General features: G+C 38.2%; 2 protein-coding genes across 13 annotated transcripts in view; one reads left to right on the forward strand and one right to left on the reverse strand.

The window, feature by feature from the left end:
- Nucleotides 1-16,970, forward strand: part of LOC5516477 (serine/threonine-protein kinase DCLK1) — a 37,891-nt gene extending 20,921 nt beyond the window's left edge. For 8 of the 10 annotated variants that reach the window (XM_001636501.3, XM_032386302.2, XM_032386308.2 and 5 more), the window contains 9 exons: nucleotides 6,479-6,590; nucleotides 7,239-7,296; nucleotides 7,534-7,653; nucleotides 7,760-7,906; nucleotides 8,175-8,308; nucleotides 8,515-8,592; nucleotides 9,294-9,384; nucleotides 9,635-9,715; nucleotides 10,602-12,545. In XM_001636501.3, the coding sequence (XP_001636551.2) occupies nucleotides 6,479-6,590; nucleotides 7,239-7,296; nucleotides 7,534-7,653; nucleotides 7,760-7,906; nucleotides 8,175-8,308; nucleotides 8,515-8,592; nucleotides 9,294-9,384; nucleotides 9,635-9,715; nucleotides 10,602-11,948 (2,168 nt within the window). In that variant the 3' untranslated portion in view covers nucleotides 11,949-12,545. Of the gene's footprint in view, nucleotides 1-6,478; nucleotides 6,591-7,238; nucleotides 7,297-7,533; nucleotides 7,654-7,759; nucleotides 7,907-8,174; nucleotides 8,309-8,514; nucleotides 8,593-9,293; nucleotides 9,385-9,634; nucleotides 9,716-10,601; nucleotides 12,546-12,577; nucleotides 14,372-14,904 lie in introns of those variants that run through there. The other 2 variants (XM_032386303.2, XM_032386310.2) reach the window with 2 other exon arrangements.
- On the reverse strand, nucleotides 16,632-22,135 carry LOC5516422 (probable hydrolase PNKD). 3 transcript variants are annotated; one of them, XM_032386313.2, is made up of 11 exons: nucleotides 21,958-22,135; nucleotides 21,418-21,533; nucleotides 20,822-20,934; nucleotides 20,540-20,598; nucleotides 20,313-20,405; nucleotides 19,796-19,826; nucleotides 19,673-19,721; nucleotides 19,351-19,437; nucleotides 19,152-19,238; nucleotides 17,701-17,827; nucleotides 16,632-17,635 (listed from the first exon to the last, which is right to left on the reverse strand). In XM_032386313.2, the coding sequence occupies exons 1-11, from the start codon at nucleotides 22,050-22,052 to the stop codon at nucleotides 17,557-17,559; spliced, it is 936 nt and encodes a 311-aa protein (XP_032242204.2). In that variant the 5' UTR covers nucleotides 22,053-22,135; the 3' UTR covers nucleotides 16,632-17,556. The 3 variants fall into 3 exon arrangements, with proteins under 3 accessions (XP_032242204.2, XP_032242202.2, XP_032242205.2); XM_032386311.2 differs by having other exon boundaries at nucleotides 17,434-17,635; nucleotides 17,712-17,827; nucleotides 21,958-22,131; XM_032386314.2 differs by lacking the exon at nucleotides 20,313-20,405 and having other exon boundaries at nucleotides 17,434-17,635; nucleotides 17,712-17,827; nucleotides 21,958-22,132.
- Nucleotides 22,136-22,210: the final 75 nt, after the last annotated feature.

Here is a 22,210-nt window from a genome sequence, read left to right on the forward strand (position 1 = left end):
TCCGCATTGACGCACCTTTATTGTATCACATCCCTAAAACATTAACATTTAGACACATTTAATTCCGTCTAAATTATTTTTAAACCTAGAAAAATAGGAATATAAACCATTAAATGCTGTGTATTAATATTGACTTGATTGATATTGACTTAATTTATATAAACGTTAGCAAATAAATTGATTAAAGCATAGATTATGTTGCAGCAAATAATATTAAATGTAAACCCTTTAAAAATACTACAATTTCTGTATTCCAACATAAGATAGAGGGTAGCCTAATTTTATGGGCGGTTTGAAACAAAAATAACGGAAAGTTATTGCCAGAGTTTCAATACTTTGCTATTATTTTGGAATACAAGGAATGCGCATCCAAACATCAAAAACTATTTACATTCCCTGTAAATATTTGTTGCTTTAATCCTGCTAAATAAAATGGTGATATTTATTTTGTTTTGTTTCTTTTTCTAACATCAACATGCTGTTTGAATTGACTACACATTCACACCTCAGCCAGATTTAATTTTTTCTCACGTGTGACAAACGAGTCTTCAAATTCAGTATCTATTTGCTATTTGCTGTCCTTTGTGATGAATCAACATCATTATGTTCATATATTGTGTAAATGTTAGTCTTCCAAGCGCTACTTTTAGTGTATTGTCTGATAAATTGGCTGAGGTTTGCGATGCTGTAGTTAAAGCAAATTGCTTGTTTTTTATTTATTGCATTTTTATTTGTTTTTTTTTTTAATGCTTTTCGTATTAGCTTGATGCGGCTTGAAACGCTGCTGTGCTACTGTGTCATATCTGAGATAAACCCGAATATACTGGGCAATATGTCGTGTCATCATGTTATTCTATTATTTTTTGTTGTCTTTTTGTTTATCTAAATATTTTATCTTGTATTTTATCAGTACCTACCCGCTCGTAAGAATTCATGATTCAATAGCCTTTTGCTGCCTAAAATACTATACTTGTCCTTTGAAAAAGAAGCCTTATTACAAACGAAAATTGGGGGAAAAATTGGAAAAATTGATATTGAAGATTTTTAGGCTCAAAGCTGGTACAAACATGGTACGTAAGACACAAAAACGTCTCTCTCGTCAAATTCTTCAGATTCTTTCACATTATAAAGATGCTGTTTACAATCCCACATTCATTGCCATTTTGTAATAGCGGGTAAGCACTGTGCCAACATTCAAACACTTCTTTCTAATGCCTATAACATTTCCTCATTCACTTTCATACCTTTTCATCTTATTTCTTTCGCATCAGCTATTCTTTTTCTTTTGAGATAAATGTAAAACTTTTCGTCATCCAAATCCTTGCGTATCCAACAAATAAGAACGTGCTCTTAGTAGAATTGAAAGCCGTTTACATTGACTCAGTTTTTGTGCGTTTGCTTTCTCGATGAAGGCTGAGACTTTCGCATGCAAGGAGCTCTACTGAGAGTAAGTCTCGTCAGTGAACTATTCTTGGTCTGTTTTTCTTACATTTTTGGGCCATTAAATATATGATTTCATTAACCCCTTAAATCTAGCGGTAGACATAAAAACACACACAAGACTTCCCATCTGCTGTTTTCGTGTTTTACTGAAAAAGCATAAACTTTGAGTCCTATCATGTTGTTTAGAATAGCTCTACAGCTATACGTGAGAAGCTTTATATATTAAGTATGATATGAGGAGAAACGAAGTTCTATAAGTTCTATAAAACTGGATGTTGAATCCGTGATCATTTAAGTGCCCCTTTCGCCACCGATGCCATATATGCTATGTATATTGATAGGAAAGATGTCCTCATATTTGTGTGGTATGTTCTCGCACCTCTGTGTCATTGTGGATCCCTATGTCTATGTCGTCAAAGACAAAAACACTTTCTTCTATTAGAATAGCGAAATTCGATATTGAGGTTGTAAATAAATACAAATGGCCCTTAAATGAAAGAAAAAGTTCTCAAAAAGAGATGAAAACAAAGTGTTTTTGTCTTTATGTGTGCAAAAGCTAAACGTGGTTTATAATAAAATGTGAACACGATGTTCATTCATTTTAAATTCTTATGATTATCTTTTGTGATTTTTTACAGAGAGAATTGATATCACCACCTTGGATCAAGAATATTGACCTAAGCGAGCTCCTTGTAAAGCAAGACCTAACTTTCCTCAGACAGATAAACTCTTTCACCTCATAACTCTTAAAGTTAAACAATTAATTAAAGAGTGCGACTTAAAGTTCTGCATGACAGTACATTACGCTTATAGAGAGATAAAATATAAAATGATGAAAACATAGAAAATAGATGTTCCGTGAATGCATGAGTTATATTTAGGTGTACATCATGTTCGTGTATTATTCAAGATGGATGCAGAGTGTAAAATCTTTATATGTACCTGCTTCTGGCAGTGTACATATCTTAAGGAATCGTTAGAAATCGTAAGGAATCGTTAGAAATCGTAAGGAATCGTTAGAAATATTTATTGCATGATTTCGATCAGTCTAATATGTTGAAAAATATCATTTTTTTTCGAAATGTATTTATTTGTATTTGGTTTTATCAATTATTGCAGCCAAGCTTATAACAAACTTATCTAAAAGATAAATTATTTGAAACATAATATCCAATTGAATTCAGTTGAATGAAAAATAATTAACCGAAAGGTTATTTGTAATTATCTTTATTATCAATTTTACTTTATTTCAAGGCGACCGTAGCCTTTAGTTAGAATATAATACAATTGCTTCAGTAGAAATTGCTTTCTTTGATCTTTGTAGTTTTACTGCTCGAGGCAGTGTCTGGAATGAGAAATGTAGAGATTGTAGTTCTGAGTCTGATCAATAAATAAGTAAAAGTTAAACCGTATAAGAAAACTCTGAATAACCAATGTAAAATGCCTTCAGCTCTCAACTGATGTTTGGCAAATAACAGAAATAAACTTAATTAATGTCATACTCTTGTCTTGGTGATCCCGTGTTTCTCTCTTCCTCCCATTTAAACTCTTCATCTAAGGTTTCTCGTTCTGAGAAGGTTTAAAAACTGATCATATCCTGTTTAGCTAAGGGGAGTTATAAATCCGATAACATATCTTTCATATTAAGCCCTTCTGTTTGTACAGTCTGTATTAGATTTTGATTTTAGGAGCTAGATAAGTTCTAAAAAAATTAATGGGGTTTGATAGTTAAGAGCAATAAGGCCTCTTTACGCGGATGGAAAGTCTTTTATCATTCTCTAGTACACTGTGTCTCCAATTCATCTGATTCTTCTAACCGGAGTCTTAAAAAGAAAGAAAGAGAAGAGATATCCTGTTGCACTAACAATACCTAGCAATTAATAATTAATGTATTTGTTTCCGTTTCTTTCTCTTCTGTTCCTTCCCATGATCTACCGACCTTCTCTTCTCTATTGTCGTGTTCGTACCAAAGTGTTTCCATTCCTATTCATATAAGATCAAACCTCAGTATTTTTTTTTACGATCGCTGACTATTTTTGTCTTCTGGTTGTGTTTTGTTGATTGGAATATTGACACATTTTCCTACAATTATTATACAAGCAAATTAAAACATCGAGAGGATTCTAATGAATATTAGAAAAAAAAACCCTTAAATAAGTCTCTTCTTCTTTCACCCTGATAGCCAATCTCTCCTAGCAGCGCCTGCCCCCAAAGTGTCTTCTTTGATAACGCATGGACCCTTTTCAAGGGCGATTGTCACTAGCAGCTGGTGCCTTATAGCGCAGGTGCTGTATTAAAATCTCCCTGACCTAAGTTAAAGTTTGAAGTACTTCCGGTCCTCTACACTAAGGTGCATGCTGGTCCTGTATTCCTAAGGGGCTTAAGTTTGAAGTTCTCTGAAGTTCTCTCGTCCTCTACAGTAAGGTGCCTGATGGCCCTGTATTCTTAATGGCTATTCGCTATATCACCAGGACCACACGTGTTATATCACCAGGGCACTTCTTTCACTGGTGCTTACTCGTGCTGTGACAACCAGTGCTTACAAATAGCTCAGTCTTTATAAGGGACCGTATCCTTAAAAGGTGTGTTATATCACCAGGACACTTCTTTCACTAGTGCTACTTCGTGCTGTGACAGCGAGTGCTTACATAATAGCACAACCATTACAAAGGAGCACACGGTGTGTTATATAACCACAACACATCTTCCACTGGTGCTTGCTCATGCATTGTCAATAAGTGCCTAATGAAAGCCATGGTTACGAGGGCCCAAATCCTGTACAGGTACAAAATAAGGCAGGTGTTTTACCCGTGATAAGACGGCAGATGGCGTTTGACTCTTTTCATTATTCATGACGCATATTTTCACTCAACAAAACTTAATGACCCGAGTCTTAAATTAAACCTTCGCGTAAACACCTAGTCTTCGTGTCTTAATTGATATGTGAGATCAGCTTTACGATATTTAGTTGATAAAATATATACGTTTGTTTTAGAAAAAAAGAAATGCTAGGTTAGGGGTAACAAAATACACCGTAGCGTAATTTTCCTTTTAAAAGAATCGCCTCCCTTTTGTCTGATGTCAAGATAGAGAAGTTTCAGTGGCTCGCATGTCATTTTGTTGATATGATTGCCGTACTACCAGATACATAATTGGATACTCCAATTAAAAAGTAGTTTTCATACCGACACATTTGTTTCGGTCTATGGCAAGATTTGGGTGTTTTTCGAAGGTTTCGTGGTAGGTCACCCCTTATGCAGCACCCTGCTAGCGTAATTAAGTGTAGATATTATCAGCTACCTGATATACGCTTTTACTGTTTCAATTAAAAAAATATCGCATCTTGTTATCGGTAACTGTTGTACCTAAAAGCCTTGTTTGTAAATAAACTTTTTTCTAAATGATACCAGTGATTACATTTTCGTGGATATCGCAAATATAATATAGATGATTTAGGTTCAAGAATAATAAAAAATATTTTTAAATATTTTTTCACAACGTCACACTTAGGAAAAAGATAAACGCCTTTCTTATTTCGTTTTGAATAATTCTCCTGTTGTTGTCAGCTGGTGCTAGACCATTAGACCCGACGCCTAATAAGTTTTTCACTAAGCGCGTTTGACGCTTACCCCATTAGGATGTTGCCCGTGGGAGCAAAAGGGCCATTAAGCGCGCAACTGTTGAGAGCGCTTCCGCTCTTCTGTAAAAATATTGCTTTCCTTACAGACACCTTATTTCATCAAAACTTAATGACTAGGAGCGGATAAGCTCATGCAAATTCTCGTTCATTTAGTTTGAAAACCCAGACTCTCAGGAAGTTGCGATTTTCCCGGTCATTATATGAATTTGATTAAAAAAGGCCAAGACGTAGGTCGGTTTTGTGTGCGTTTTTTTATTTTCGCTTTCGTTTTTTTAATGAAGTTTTGTGCAATGAAGAACGGCACGACTTTCCACACGAATTGCACTTTATTTCCCTTAGGTGCCTCTAGAGAATTCAGCGTGAGCTTTAGATATTAAACATGACATTTTGATTTATTCCGTGATGCTTATCCAGTAACCATGGCTCGTTGCATTCCATGATTATAAACCAGTCCTTCGTATGGGTCGTTATGTTCTGCGATTCTTAATCAGTATGATACGGCAAGTTATATCTCATTCTTGAACATTGATGATTATACAATGACATGAGGTGTTTTTTTAATGCAATCTAATATTTCTGTAACACTCCTATTTCAATTAATGTTGAATATAAGAAAATGGCAAATGCCTTACACTAATGGTTAGATAAAACAAGCCTTGACATCTGTTTATGGCATACTCTTTTTAGGTTTCCAGTGAGGCCCACGTAATGAATGCACGCATTTTTTAAGGGGGTATGATACCCAAGACAACAAACATTTTAAGCAAAAGACTTAGCAGTTTTATTATTTCACATATCATTAACCTCATTGAGACTAATCATTCGATACCAATTTTGGCAGTTACTGTTGCTATGGTAACCAAGCCACACCCAAAATACTTGATTTTAATGCTCATATGGTAACAGCTCTAGCTCTGAAACTATAATTGGAACACAAACCAAACTAAGGATATTCATTGCTAATACCTCAAACTATGTAATGAACCTAAAATTGCTATATAGTTGACATAAATGGAAAATTATCAAGTAAACAAACAAAAAGCTTATAATTTTAACCAGCATTCTTTGGTAAAAAGCCTTCATATTACTAAGCATTGTAAAAATTTCAAGGTTTTTGAGGTTCATTACACTACTACACTATCAATAATTATTCCTGCCAAATTTCATGCAATAATATTAAAAACACAGGAACTAGTGAGTGTTACGCTGAGTGTTACTTCAAACTTGTAGTTTTTTTAGTATCATACCGCCTTAAAACAGGAAAACAACATTGTTAGTCAAACTTTGTTCCACTTTTCATTTTGGTATTGTCAAACTTAATTGAAATATGTGTATATAGCCATATGATTTGTTCTGCTCTCAACAAATCATAACAAATCAAATCCTTTTTTTCAGGTGGAGAGACAAAAGTATTTAAGAAAAGGAGGGTGTCTGTCCACGGCTTCTACAGAATCGGAAAAGTAATTGGCGATGGGAATTTCGCTGTAGTTCGGGAATGTAAACATAGGTATGTCTCCCCCACTCCCTCCCCCTTACAATGCGACGCGCGCTACCGTGGCCACCTTGACAGTTTTACAATGCTACGCGCGCTACCGTGGCCAACTTGACAGTTTTACAATGCGACGCGTGCTAGCGGGGCCATCTTGAGAGGTTTGTGAAGTATGCCAGATAAATAAGGTTGTTATGACCTTTACTAGCTAACTAGCGTGGCAAAGAATTGCTTGAGTAAACATCAGAGCTGGACGGAATCCTCCCAGTTATGAAGTTTGTGTCAATTAAATGTGTGATTCTTGCATTCTGATTGGCTAACTGTTGTGGTTCTCGCATGCTGATTGGCTAACTTTTGTGATTCTCGCATGCTGATTGGCTAACGTTTGTGATTCTTGCATGCTGATTGGGTAACTTGTTAAAACATTGGTGGCAGTAGTGATAGATACCCTCTTCGATAGATCAGTTCATTCTGAAAAAGATGTAAACAACTATTTAAAACAAGGTTGCACTCGAGAATGCTTCTGTAGCAGTTCAGGTAAATGAAACTAAGTATCAATGACCACAATTGGTCCGGGAGTTCTGCTATCGAAAAATACCGTGGGACTCGTAATACGATGTCAGATATCGATATATCCACTCATCTTTATCTACTTTAAATTTTCAGGAAAACAAATAAAGAATATGCATTAAAGATTATAAATAAAGCAAAAGTCAAAGGGAAGGTAAGAGAAAAAGGGGTTTGGGGCTGGAATAATGCCTGTCATATTTTGCATGCCACCGAAATTTCGTCAGCTAGAGATAAGCCTTTCCCTTTTTACAAGTTGGAAAATACGCCACAAATTTCCAGACTATTCGTTAATGTGGGTGTTAACTATTTGTTTAATTTCTTACGCTGAAATATTTGTTTTATGTACTTGTGCCTCTCAGGAATATTCATACGCTTATTTTATTCGTTTCAGGAACATATGATAGAAAATGAAATTAGTATTTTAAGAAGAGTTAAGCATAACCACATAGTGGAACTTATAGAGGAATACGAAACCCCCAGAGAAATATTTCTTGTCATGGAATTAGTCAAGGTGAGTCAAAAGTGCCTTTCTAACTACATCAATGCTTTTCCTGGCTATTACTGTTACAACAATTTTTGCCTTCTAGTTGTCTAATTTGCTTATTATCGTGTCACAGGGAGGGGACTTATTTGAGGCGATCGTCGAGGCGACTAAATACACCGAGGTTCACGCGAGTCATATGGTGCGTGACCTAGCCTCCGCACTGGATTACCTTCACTGCAACTCTATAGTACATCGAGATATCAAACCGGAAAACTTATTGGTGAGTGAAATATCCCCAAGTCAACAATATGAATTTTACTGTGATTGTTGCGGAAAGAAGAATTAAGCTCTACTTTTTGTGCGACTTTGTAAAAAAAATAGTTCGTAGGGTTTGTGTTTTTTGTTTTCGAGTTGCAAAAATTGTAAAAAAAAAAGTAGATATGGCAGGGACTGAATAAACTGGATATGGCACAACGGAGTAACTTAAAACGTAATGGATACGGACGCAAAGAAGGATACCATATTTTGACCCTGACTATTTTTCATAGGTGTTAAATCTTCCAAATGGGCGTAAATCGCTCAAGCTAGCAGATTTTGGTTTGGCGATGGAAGTAAAGTCACCAATGTTCTTAGTGTGCGGGACCCCCACATATGTAGCACCAGAAATACTCGACGAATCCGGGTGAGAATTAAATAGAATCCATTCTTGTTACAACCTATCTGAGTAATTTGATATAGGTGAAGAGCAATCAGAAATTACCTAATCAAATCCCATTAAAGAATACTCGAATATTGTGATTGGCTCTTTCCTAGATTTTAAGCATCTGAATGTATGATAGTTTAGATATTGGATTTTCAGTTTCCTAACCTTTAGTATTCTTATTGCAGTTACGGTCTGAAAGTGGATATCTGGGCGGCAGGGGTTATATCTTATATTCTATTGTGCGGCTTTCCGCCATTTAGGAGGTACGTGCCCCCGTTGGCCTTGAACCAATGGTAGCCTTTGTGTCATACTGTGTATGTAGGAAATATGTGTTCCTTTTATATTGTCGTGGTGCTTGAGTTTTCTCTCTTTCCTGTTTCTCCTTTCTGAAGGTACTTCCACCACATGACACCTTTGAAGGGCATCTCACCCTACCCATGATGCATTGCTATGGCGCCAATTTTCGACGCCAGCTTAACGCCCCGTCACACTAAGGCCTTCGGCTGCAACTTGTCTCGCAAAAAAAATTGTTGCAGGGCGCACGCGCCCTGCAAACGTGAAGGTTTTTCTGCGACTTGAAGCAATGTTTTTTTTGCAGAAAGTAGAAGAAGTAGAAGTAGAAGGGGGTGTCACACGCAAAAAAATGCGCGTGTGACCTGCAACAATTTTTTTTGGGAGACAGGTCGCAAGAGAAAAAACGTACGTGTGACAGGGCCTTTAAGTCAAGGCTTTTGCCAAATACTTTAGTAGCTTTATGTACTCTGTTACATTTTACTTTTTAAGAACCTCGCCGAAGGCGTTATAATTCTGTTGATCATTTAGGATTTTTTATGATGAAAATTTCAGTGTTGCAATGCATTCTGGAATGAGATAACTCCTTTAACATCCAAGTTGTTTGCCCCATATTCCATTGGATACACCTCGCGTATGTAATGGGTATGAACCTTTTTTACTTTGATTTTAGTCCGGATCAAGATGAGCTGTTCGACTTGATTCTCGCAGGCGAGTTCGAGTACTTATCGCCGTTCTGGAATGACATCTCCTCGTCGGCCAAGGTATAACCTAAAAGAGTAACATTTCCTACAGCCCCAGTACGCTTTCTTGTGAAAGAATGAAAGTAAATAAGAGCAAGATCAAGTTCCTCCTCCAAACTTGTCGTTAAATATATACAAGTAAACTCAGGTGGCAAAGGGATACTTGTGCAACCGGTTGATCAAGTTAAACGGATTGTATGGTCAAGTGATAAAAGAGGAAACATCCTCTCGCACGATTCTAAAGGCTGACATCTTGTGTTCCGTTATTCAGGATCTGATTGACCACATGCTGGTAGTAGATGCCAACCAGAGATACTCCGCCAAGCAAGTGCTCGCACATCCCTGGGTCAAGGTATTTATGTTATACTACGATCGTAGTCGTCCTGAAGTTATGTCATTCGGGTTCAGTGAAGATATGCTTACGTTATCTATAGCATGTTCCATAGTCTTAACATGTCCTATTTTCTTTGGCGAGGATCAATATGTATAATCCCGCTGTTTTTCTTAGAGCAAGTACCCCCACACCTTTGCTGAAATTATATACGTTAACCCATTCTGTTACTAGGAACAAGTACTCTCACACACTTGCTGAGAGAATATACGTTATCCCATCCTGTTACTAGGAACAAGTACTCCCACACCCTGGATAAGAGTATATACGTTAACCCATTCTGTTACTAGGAACAAGTACTCCCACACCCTGGATAAGAGTATATACGTTATCCCATTCTGTTACTCGGAGCAAGTACTCCCTTACCCTGGATAAGAGTATATACGTTATCCCGTTTTTTTACTTGGAGCAAGTACTCCCACACTCTTGATGAGAGTATATATGTTATCCCCTTCTGTTACTAGCTGCAAGTACTCCTACACACTTGATGAGAGTATATACGTTATCCCATTCTGTTACTTGGAGCAAGTACTCCCACACCCTGGATGAGGGTATCTACGTTACCTACTGTTACTTGGAGTAAAAGCATCCATACCCTTGCAATTTATCCGCCTTGTATTTTTCTCCCTCTTTGTATCTTGGATAAGTGCACCCATATTCTTTATCTGGCCATGTACGATATTACTTTGTGTTTCCTTATATCGCAAGTGGTGGTGAACATCCTCGGTATAGTTTCCCTGCTTAATTGACAACGTGTGCAGCCGCTTCAAATACTCGCTAACACTCCAGTACTGACACTTTTTCTTCGCTGTCTTCATGAAGTTTCTAAACGTGTTTTTTTCGTCAGGGTAACACGGTGGCACACAAAGACATCCACGTCAACCTTCAGAACGAGATCAACAAGAACTTCGACGCAAAGAGGAGACTTCGCAGTGCTGCAGTCGCAGTGAAAACGGTAAAACCACTAACCAAGGCAACGTACAAGGCTAGAAGCCACTGTTGTAGATACATGGCAACCCCCACCAAACCGCCTACATCTAGAGCAGCCTTCGATAGACAGAGATTAAAGCTAGACATCCATTCGCACTCGGAGGGTGACTTGAATGACTACTCGGTGTACGGGGGGTGCAGTGTTGGGGCACATAGTGACGTAGCGCTAGCAACTAGTAGTAGCCATATAGATCGGACCACTCAAGGGAGACCCCCGGAACGATACAAGAGTAGTCCGGAGATTTTAAGCCCTGAGGAAAAACAGAGGTTCTCATTCGATGTCAGTAACTTAACACAGCGGGAGCCGCACCGTAAGATGTCAGATCAACGAGGGGCCGAGTTTGTACGAGGGGATCAGACACGTCAACAGGTAGTCCGACATCGGGGAGCTCGCAGGCCGAGGAGCTCGAGCGTGCAAACGTACAGGCCCGAGAGTAGGACGAACAGACCCGAGAGTAGGACGAACAGGACACGAAAGCACTCGTATGATGTCAAACTAGAGACAAAATATGGCTCCCAACATGGCGCCCGGGTCAAAAAGCTCTCGGTGCCGGATCCAAGCCACCACAAACTCGAGGATTTCGTGGAGAGGGATGTGATATTCAGCGTGCAGCAAAAGCCGGAGAAACGACGGACACCATCGCCTGTACTCTCCCCGAGACTGAAGCACTTGGAGGCCCGTTTAGATGCCGAGAATCGATTGAACAATAATAAACTAGGGAGTCAAGATTCGAGTGATCGTAGTCAAATCAATGATGCCCAAATGCCAAAGAACACTGCCCTTTACTCTGAGAATATCATTGAACCCGAATTCCAAAGTCGTCTAGCAAGCGGCAACCAGGAACGTCTGGAAAATCCTCGGGTGCTCCTGAAGGGCAAAACCGATCAGCGTGATTGTACAGGAACCAGTGAAGGCGATGAGGGCCATGGATCACGGCCAGATAATTCTATACTAAAAGAGCAAGCTCAAGGAGAATTTGACTGTTCCTACGGAAAGTCTGGCTGCTCGAGTGGTACTGGCCCTCTACCTTGTGACACACATTCCACTATTACATACCGGCAAGACCAACACGGAGCTACCGGGCATTTAGTTGACCTTCCCCTGGATGAGTCTGAACCCGGTGCGCCCCCTGCGAGCCCTGTTCGTAGCATTGTGGCTAGGCTGGAGGAAATGGTAGTTCGAAAACAAGAAAAACAGTCATGAAATTTGAAATGGCTTAAAAAATCAAGAAGCTCTCTCAGTTATAGTTTTTTTTGGAAACTAGAAAACGTAGTAATGTTAAGGGCAGGAGGCTCGTAGAGATCGGGATGGTAATTGTTATAATGACATGGGGGGGGGGGGGGGGTTGGAAGGAGGCATGTGGGGATGAGAAAGAGAGGAGGAAGAGACGCTGAATTCCCTCGTCTACAGCTGCTGCAGCGTAAGATTCCTCTACTGCCTTGGGCTTCGTATGAAAAAGGATTTGTTAGTAAAACTCATAATGTAGTCTTAATTTTAAGATTAAAATCAAAATATAAAATTGAAATTGGTAAATATTAGAAAATAAAAATTATAATATTTAAAAGAAAGGGCGCTCAGTTAAGCAAATGTATAAAGACAAATATCATATTTATGGAAAGCAGATATTTAAAAATAACGTTATCGGCTAAATCTTGCTGAAAGGGTTTGTGAAAACGTTTGTAGACTTTAAAGTTTCATAATTAATTAAGCTGCATTTATATAGTACTAAATAGATTTATAAAAGTATTCGAATTGGGAAGTGATTTTTAAACAAAATATAAAAAGTTCTTATCATGCTAAGCCTGGATTGTATTGTTTTTGCATGCCTACAGTCAAAAGAGCAGACGAGTCGCGAGCCTACCCCTCACGGAAACGCGCCTAACACTAAAGCAGGAATCCCCGGCCAGGATCACGTGACTAATCCCTTCAGACCAAGCGCGCCTAGGACCAACGCGCCTAAACCAAGAGCTAACGCTAATGCTAGCAAAGCTAACGTGAGAACCAGGCTTGTAAACTCAGCTAACGTGGAAACCAAGCTCGTAAACACTAAGCGCAAACCGTCGCATGTGAAGCAAACTAAAGCAAGCTTATACCGAAAGGCAAAATCCCTATCACCGAGAGAGCAAACAAGCGACTCCTCCAGGCCCGGCACTCCCGTAAAAGGCACCAATTCACGCACGTCCCGGCACACGCAACCCAGAGGGACCTTATCCTCGTGGGAGTCCACCCCTAATGTGGCCCTTCGAGGGAGCCACGCCAAGAAGGCACCCAGAGACAATCAAACGAGAGGCGCGTATTACTCTAGGGATAACTTATCCACTAGGAATCACTACTTCTCAAGAGATAGTATTTCCAAAGGATCTTACGCATCGGTAGACAGTCTTAACAAAAGCCCTAATTATTCGAGAGACAGTTTAAATCGGAGTTCGTACTCGAGAGAGAACGTTACACGGGGGGCCTACTCATCGAGGGATAGTCTTTTTAAAGGATCATACGCATCGGTGGACAGTCTTAACAAAAGCCCTGATTATTCGAGAGACAGTTTAAATCGGAGTTCGTACTCGAGAGAGAACGTTTCAAGGGGGGCGTTTGCTTCTAGGGACAACCTTTCTAAGGGTCTGTATTCCTCTAAAGAAAGACATATCTATTCTTCACGTGACGGTGTGGAGAAGGGTCATCTGAAGGAGCGTAGGGCCCGGCGAAGAGCTTGCGCAAAAGATAGATCTGCGAGGCCGAGTGGTGCGAGCTCTTGTTCCGCATTAAATAAGGATTCGGGTAACACTAAGTCTACCCGCCGGCTTGGCTCTGTTCGCGGCCATCCAACGAACTTCCGTTGCTCTAGCCCCGCCCTTCTATCGTCCAAACCGCCCATGAGATTTGGCCTGAACTAAAAGTACCTCAATTTCCTTTTGGATCTAGTCAATGTTCAGCGCGACCAGTAAAACCGCGAAAAGCGAGAACATGAGTAAAATGCGCTGAAACTTGCTGAGACTTTTATAGAGTGACTCGCGTTATGTTTGAAGAAAGTGTTTTGGTGTTCACTTTCCTTACCGGTTGGATAGTGACGTTTATGTCAGCCAGATAGCACGTTTCTCTCATCCTTATAGGCCTAATTCAGAAAACTGCCGAGGTGGTCACGGTAGCGCACGTCGACTGTTATGTCTCACATCTGATTGGTTGGAATAAACATTTTCCCGGTTGGAGTTTTACTGGTCATTTTATTGAAATGTTAACTAACGATTTCATCAGCTTGCATTCATAACCAAATAATATTTTTGTGGAAATTGAATTAAAAAAATTAAGTAATTCATCAATCCAAGTAATAATTTCCATTGCAATTTTTTATGCAAAGATATAATATTTTGCATAGGTTTAATTTTGTGCATATATGTAAATGATCATTGAATGAAGGATATTGTTATAATATAGAAGTTTAAATTTGTACAGTATATTTTTTAATGGAAATGTTAAATTTTAATAAAATTTGGCATTAAAAAATGGTTCGAATAATAAAAATCTAAACAATGACAGCCTTCTACATATCATATGTCTCCTTAAAAAACGTGAATTTTCGGAATTGGCACATACGTTTGATAAAACAGCAATTTAGGGTTTCTACAATTTTTGAAAAAAAAAAAGATATACATAAAAAAATATTTTAAAAACATCACTGGTAAAAGAGATCGTCCAGCATCCAGTCAACAGCATATGTCTGGGGTAAGATTTCATAAATGCTAAGGTGAGTAATAAATTCATTTGTGTTTGTAAACAAGACTCTGCTAAAATAATCCTAAAACGTGACCTGTATTTAAAGAATCTCAAATCCTTAAATCAAGTTAAATCAAAACACCCAAGCTGTTGTGATAGTAAACCAGCATAATAAATAATTAACATCAATACTGGTTGTCAAGTCTATCAGTTTTTGTTGTCCTTTAAGGGTAACAACATATTAATGTAATTGTAGCCGTGTCTTGTTAAAATGTGAAGGGGTTTATTTTAATGTGTACAGTATGTGGTAGAGTTGTTAAGGCAGTTTATCTTTCTTCTGTTTTCATATTTAAAATATAGAAAATAACTGAATTGCCTTGCTTTTTATTTGAACCATGTTGAACTAGCTCCTGTTAATTGTTTTTCTAAAGTTGCATTTTTCATGCCATAGGTTAAAGCCCTCGAAAAATTAAGCAAGTCCCTCCATCGGCCCAAGCTCAGTGATGAGGTCTTCTTATCCTCAAGCCTGGATGATCTAACTATGCCAGCCATTACTGAAGAGCCAGAGACTTCGAACAATAATGATACAGTTATCAGACGTGATAAGCCTACATCCAAACCACGCCCAAAGAGCCTCAATTTTGAGATTTGCCTTGATGATTATGAAGAAAACATGACAGATGATGAGAAATGTCTACGACACTGACAGAGTTCAATGTCATGTTAACTGGAGTGAATAAATAGTGTACAGATATTTATATAAAAAGATAAATATAAAAATAAAATAGCCAGTACACCTCCCGCAACCCTCCATGACCTACAACCATTGAAGAGCCCTTGCCAGACACACCTTTGTTATCTTGCCTTATGCTGAATTCAACAAAAACTTTCACGACAGTTCCTCATTGGATGGAAATGAATCCTTTCTCACTCTTGGGACTTACCTAGGGTGACAAATGGGGCTGACAGAGGCTCTAACCTTTTCTTTACCAATTGATCAGGTTTAAAAGCTAAACTGTAGCATTTTTTTCAACCTAAGCCCTATCTCAGTTAAAAGGTACTATGCTCATCTCTAGCCAGGCCTGTAGCCAGAATCAAAATTTTACACAGGCAAAGCTAGCCACTGGATGATAAGTTCAACAAAAGCAGGTGTTTTATCTCATAATGTTAAATTGTGAAACACTAAACATTGGAATTTTACCGAGGCAAGTGCCTCACTTGTCTCATGCTGGTTACAGCCCTGCTAGCCTCAAACATGGATCCAAACCTCCAGATACCATAAAGGGCATAGAAATGCATTTCCTGTACAAAGTATGGTTAGTCGTCAGATTAGGGAAATGGATCAACACAAGGCAGAAGTGGACTGTTTTGTAGCTCAACCTTGTCTTGACTTATTTTCCTGACCCAACAATGCCTATACAGACCAACCTATTTTTCTACAGCTTGTCTGTAGTACTTCTAGCCATAACATTTACTCATCCCAATATTATTATAGTGCAACCTTAAATTATTGTTCATATTCACAGAAGATTTACACATTGAGTGTGTAGGGACATGTGCCCTTGGATGTAAATATAAGCAGAGAGCATACTATAAATTATAGTATAATTTAAACAAATTGATTTGATAGTAATATGAATTTCAAATTTAAATGTTGTATTTAATTATTGATTATTGACTGTGTTACATGGAATAAACTATAACACCTTTAGACACAGAAAGAAACTAGAAAAAGTCTCCCAAAGCTTACACACTTAGTACTCCCAAGGTTTTGGGATCAGAAAACTCACTGGAGAAATTTAGAAACACTAAAAGGGTTAGTCATGGGTGTGTCATCTTTATTTCGTACCCTTAAAAATACAATATAAACGAAGTGAGAGGCTGTACTTTTTAAAGCTTTTGAGACTTTCAGTGTGTGTGCCATCCAAAAAGTAGAATTTGACAAAAAAAAAATGGCAAAATCCAATCCAGAAGACCACACATTTTTTCTAGCTGATTAAGAGATAAGAACCTTTGAAGATTGTGTGTTTAGGAGCAAAAAGAAGTGATAAGCATCCCTCTACCAAACCTTGGGAGTACTGTTAGATGAATGACCATGACAAGGGTGGACCAGTTGGACAGGCCGCTTCTCCCCCTGGATACACTTCACCCCCCCTAAGAGAATTACTCCAACAAAAACATGTTATAACGCTTTAATACTCATTATTTATTACTTACAACCAGAGCTATTATTGGTGCCATGGCAAATAATATGTACAATAAATCTTTGGTTTTAAATATGATGCAAGTCTAGCTATATGGAATGAAGTGGCAAAAAATGACTTCTCGATAAATTTACTGTATGAAGGTGAATTTATCAATTTTTTTTGGTACAGTTGTATTGGAATCACAATCTCCAAGTTTTGGGGATTTCAGGATTGGCTGGTACGGAGTCTGTGACTATATACATTAATAGCAGTCTTGCATATATAATGTGAGTATGACATTGGAAACAAAATAAAAACTTTAAATAATTTATATATCTGGTGTAGTTGATTACAAGACATTGCAGCAGAAAGCTTTGTTAAAACACCTTTCAATGAAGTTAAGTAGGGATATACTGGGTTGAGATGGGACAGGGCGTACCCAGGATTTACTGTGAAGGGGGGTGCATAATAAAAACCATTGTATTCAACAATCATTCAATAATGACCCACTTTTTGGCTGTCTATGGAAAAACAATGTATATGATGATTTTTCAATAAGAAATGACCCATTTTTCAGTCGTCTATGGAAAAACAATATATTTAACAATCCTTCAATAAGAAATGACCCACTTTTTGGCGGTCAAGGGGGGTGAACTTGCACCCTGTATGCCATTCTTTGTATACGCATGTGCGTGAAAAGCAGCATGGCATTTCTGTCAGGATGTTAGAGACATGGGTTTCCAGAGGATGTTGGCAAGGCTTTCTTACTACATAGCAGATTGCCATTTACCAGGTAGTCATACTGATGTTTATTAATACATAATACATCTAGCTCTACTTAAAATTATTTTTTCTTTCCCTGAGAGCCTTGAGCACACTGACAGCTCGCAAATTGACGTCATCATCTTGTGTGAACCCTACAGCTGACCCCACAATGGCAAGGTGTGTTCGCAGAAAAGGGTTGTACAGCTTTTCTTCACCAATAGTTGATGGTGACTAAATGTAAAACAGATTAGCTTATTTAAAAGCCAACAGGAATTATCATCAAATTAATTATTTACTTTATACTCACTGTCATGTATTTGTTATTCCTCATCTCTACGACCCAATCCATCTTAGCGCGGAGGTGATAATTAGAGGGCTCTATTGTTAATGCAAACATCAAGTTCTTCATTGCATAGTCATGTCCTAGTTAAAACAACAATCTCAGGTAAGTTATTATGCCAGATAAATACCACACACATGCTATATGTACAGTATACCAGCTAAAAATGTAATGGAACTGTTACTATGTGTATGGACCAGGTACTATGTGTATGGACCAGGTACTATGTGTATGGACCAGTTACTATGTGTATGGACCAGTTACTGTGTGTATGGACCAGTTACTGTGTGTATGGACCAGTTACTATGTGTATGGACCAGTTACTGTTTGTATGGACCAGTTACTGTGTGTATGGACCAGTTACTGTGCGTATGGACCAGTTACTGTGCGTATGGACCAGTAACTGTGTGAATGGACCAGTTACTATGTGATTGGACCAGTTACTGTGTGTATGGATCAGTTCTATGTGTATGGACCAGTTACTATGTGTATGGATCAGTTACTGTGTGTATGGACCAGTTACTGTGTGTATGGACCAGTTACTATGTGTATGGATCAGTTACTATGTGTATGCACCAGTTACTATGTGTATGGACCAGTTACTATGTATATGGAACTATGTGTATGGACCAGTTACTACGTATATGGACCAGTTTCTATGTGTATGGACCAGTTAATATGTGTAAGAACCAGTTACTATGTGTATGGACCAGTTACTATGTGTATGGACCAGTTACTATGTGTATGAAACAGTTACTATGCGTATGGATCAGTTCTATGTGTATGGACCAGGTACTATGTGTATGGATCAGTTACTGTGTGTATGGATCAGTTCTATGCGTATGGATCAGTTACTATGTGTATGGACCAGGTACTATGTGTATGGATCAGTTACTATGTATATGGATCAGTTACTATGTGTATGGACCAGTTACTATGTGTATGGATCAGTTACTATGTGTATGGATCAGTTACTATGTGTATGAAACAGTTATTATGTGTATGGATCAGTTCTATGCGTATGGATCAGTTCTATGTGTATGGATCGGTTACTATGTATATGGATTAGTTACTATGTGTATGGACAAGTTACTATGTGTATGGACCAGTTACTATGTGTATGAAACAGTTACTATGAGTATGGATCAGTTCTATGTGTATGGATCAGTTACTATGTGTATGGACCAGTTACTATGTGTATGGACCAGTTACTATGTGTATGGATCAGTTACTATGTGTATGGACCAGTTACTATGTGTATGGATCAGTTACTATGTGTATGGACCAGTTACTATGTGTATGGATCAGTTCTATGTGTATGGATCAGTTACTATGTGAATGGACCAGTTACTATGTGTATGGATCAGTTACTATGTGTATGGACCAGTTACTGCGTGAATTAGTCACCCGGCCAAAGAAGAGTATCATCCTTCAGAGAGGAGACGGTCTGTAGAGACTCCAGCATCTCACCAGGAGCACCTTCAAATATCCGCCCTACAATAATGTTACATATCAGGTATACCCAGAATAATTACTAGAATGTTCCCTATATTACAGAAAGACAATTTTAGATCTTTTAATAAAAAGGGGAGTCTTTACAACTTACCACAGCCACCTAGAAAGAGAAGATCCCCAGAGAACAGTGAGTCAACACTGTTAAACACAGCGCCATGAAGGAGATATACCACATGACCTACAGAACAATGGACATATCAACATTAAAGCATTTTTTATCTGGGGGAAAGTGCACAGCATACAGTATGGCCCTCACTAAAGCAGGCCATCTCTAGAACATAGAATGTTTTCAATATTAAAATGTCTCAATTCCACTGGACTCCTGTGTTGCTGTATGGCAATTTCTATTAACCAGAAAAAATATTTATACTTCTTTTCTATGAAATGGAATTATGGATAAAACTCTAGAGTACCTGCCGTATGGCCTGGTGTTGAAAAGGCTGTGAACTTGAAGGAGGCAATCTGAAGATAACAGTTTCAATCAGTTTTTATGTTAGAGCTTGTGCATAAGTTGAATGAAATGATTTATCTCATACCTTGATGGTGGTAATGTTGGCTTTGATTAGGCTAAAAGAAGCATTTAGCATAACATTGTTAAAATCTTTCAAAAAGAAAACAGAAGGCAACATTATAACAAGGGCTATCATCTGTCAAAGGCTAAATTAATCACACCCCCTCCCCACCTTCCAAACACTCACACACATCAGTGTCTCTCTTTGAGCCAATGCAACCATCACTTCTTTCCTAGCATTATATTGGCTTACCATACTTGACACTCAATTGGCTTACTTTGCCACTAAAGTTGCTTATGTCACATAATGGTTTACGAGTACTTAAAAGGCATATTGTATCATTCAGCTTGCTAACTGAGTACTAAAAATGGCTTACTGTGTCACTCAACTGGCTTACTGTGTCAATCAGCTTGCTTACTGAGTACTCAAATGGCTTACTGTGTCACTCAACTGGCTTACTGTGTCAATCAGCTTGCTTACTGAGTACTCAAATGGCTTACTGTGTCAATCAGCTTGCTTACTGAGTACTCAAATGGCTTACTGTGTCAAACCAGGTGCATCATCTAGCTCACTGCCATAGACTGCAACACTAGGAAAGTCAGCCTTCAGTGAGGTGTTCCCTCCACTATGATCCCTGTGATGATAGATGGGATGAGAGCAAGTAGGCCAACTAGCAATAGCATGCTGGCTTACTCACACTTGCCCACACACTCTTGAATGCACAAAGTAATTGCCTGAAAGGCGAAAGCATTGACATTCTTGACTCACCAGTGTTTGTGTGTTGTGAGGACAGCTTCAAGCTGGAGTTTTTCCTTATTTAAAACATCCTTTGTGTCATCAAATGAAAAACATAATTTTTCCATTAACTCAATACTTTAAACAATTTAACAGTCATTCATAACACCTCATAATTTCATTTTTTCATATTTGTGTTTTCTTTTCAAAATTCTGGTTCTACTGGGTTGGCAGAGGGTAAGGTGCAATCAAAAATTACAATATAATAAATGATGTTTTTCATGAGTCAACCTGCATAATGTACTAGGTTATCACCTTGACTGCCTCAGGATCTGATGGGTCAACAACAACTGCTGAAGATGTCGTGATGTCAACTATTATATAGCTGTAGTTATCATGCAGAAACGGTACTGGGATTATCTTGAGACCTGTGGAGTCATAAGAGATTAGGCTCACAAACATAAACAACTTTGGATTTTTGTATACTTTTGAACAAAATTGTTATTTGTTATGTCAGCGTGACCCACACCTAGCTAAGTCTATGGGGTCTAAAGAAAAAATGTAAGAAGTGCAGTTAAAGAAGGCCAATCATGCCGCCATTTTATGCTCCCGCTCAATACTGAGTCACACAAAGAATTAATTTCCATCAACTAATTCAAGCGAGTAACCAAGAAATTTTCAATCAAATATCCTATTTAATGTATCAGACTTCATTCGTAGAAGTTTCTTTGCAAAAATCCAATGTATTTTCAATGATAAACAATAACAAAGGAGTGGTTGATTGACATTTTTAACATTGTGTTTCAATGCCTTAGCTTTATGATCAATCTTCATTATCTGTAATATCTTAATTTCAGGCTGATATAACATCTCATCGCAGCCATCTAGACATAGGTACTAGTAAGCCACACCTTCATGTATCCATGGTAATGCTATAGAGTGGGGCTCGTCATGGGTTGCCTTGTAATTGTTGAGTTGATGCAGGTGATACCAGTAACCAAGTTGAGTCTTACTGTACAAGGTGTACCTGAAACCACAACCATAAATGAATGAAATCATTAACTCAGGACTTTGGTCGTATTCATATGCACAGCTGTCATCTCCCCTGAATCTTTAAGGTGACTTGAGAGAGAGGGGACCTTATATTATTCTATATCTTTAGAAGCTCATATTTAAAGAAACTTAAAAGAACGCTGAGGGCTTAAGCATCTTTCTTATGTCTGATCTTCTTATATTTCCGATTTTAATATCAAAATAAAATTACGACAACAATAAAACGTATAATGCTAGTCCTTTGTAATTAAGCAACCATTGGTTTGAAATGTGTGCGTGATACTTGCACGTGTTAAAATGTTAGCTAGACAAGCACCTCAAAAGAAAGACGACACGTGAAATAGCAGATCTAAAAATTACCGAGCTACTGAGCTAAAAATTAATAAAAATGCGCTCACCCTATCTGGAAGAGTAGAGAATTCATGCGAAAACATTTGCCCAGGACCACTATTATAATCACAGCAACTGTGAATAGCGAAGCAATCCAAAACATTTCAGATACTCGCTTGAACGACTTTCACCGCCATATTCCCGGTCCCGAGGGTATACAAGTCATGTATGATCATTATCATGCCTGCCGTGATGTGTGTGTAATCAAGGGAAATGACGTTGATAGTAATCAAGTATCAGTCTGATATGGATACAGGGTAA

Source organism: Nematostella vectensis, chromosome 10 (assembly GCF_932526225.1).
Source record: "Nematostella vectensis chromosome 10, jaNemVect1.1, whole genome shotgun sequence".
Lineage (NCBI taxonomy): Eukaryota > Metazoa > Cnidaria > Anthozoa > Actiniaria > Edwardsiidae > Nematostella > Nematostella vectensis.

What these genes read in the sequence shown, in the direction of transcription:
- LOC5516422 (XM_032386311.2), bottom strand. Translation starts at nt 22,052, where the DNA reads ATGTTTTGGATTGCTTCGCTATTCACAGTTGCTGTGATTATAATAGTG. An exon ending in CTCACAACACACAAACACTG is followed by an intron (nt 20,406 to 20,539) that starts GTGAGTCAAGAA and finishes CTATCATCACAG; the next exon opens with GGATCATAGTGGAGGGAACA. An exon ending in TGATACTCTTCTTTGGCCGG is followed by an intron (nt 17,828 to 19,151) that starts GTGACTAATTCA and finishes TGTTTTAACTAG; the next exon opens with GACATGACTATGCAATGAAG.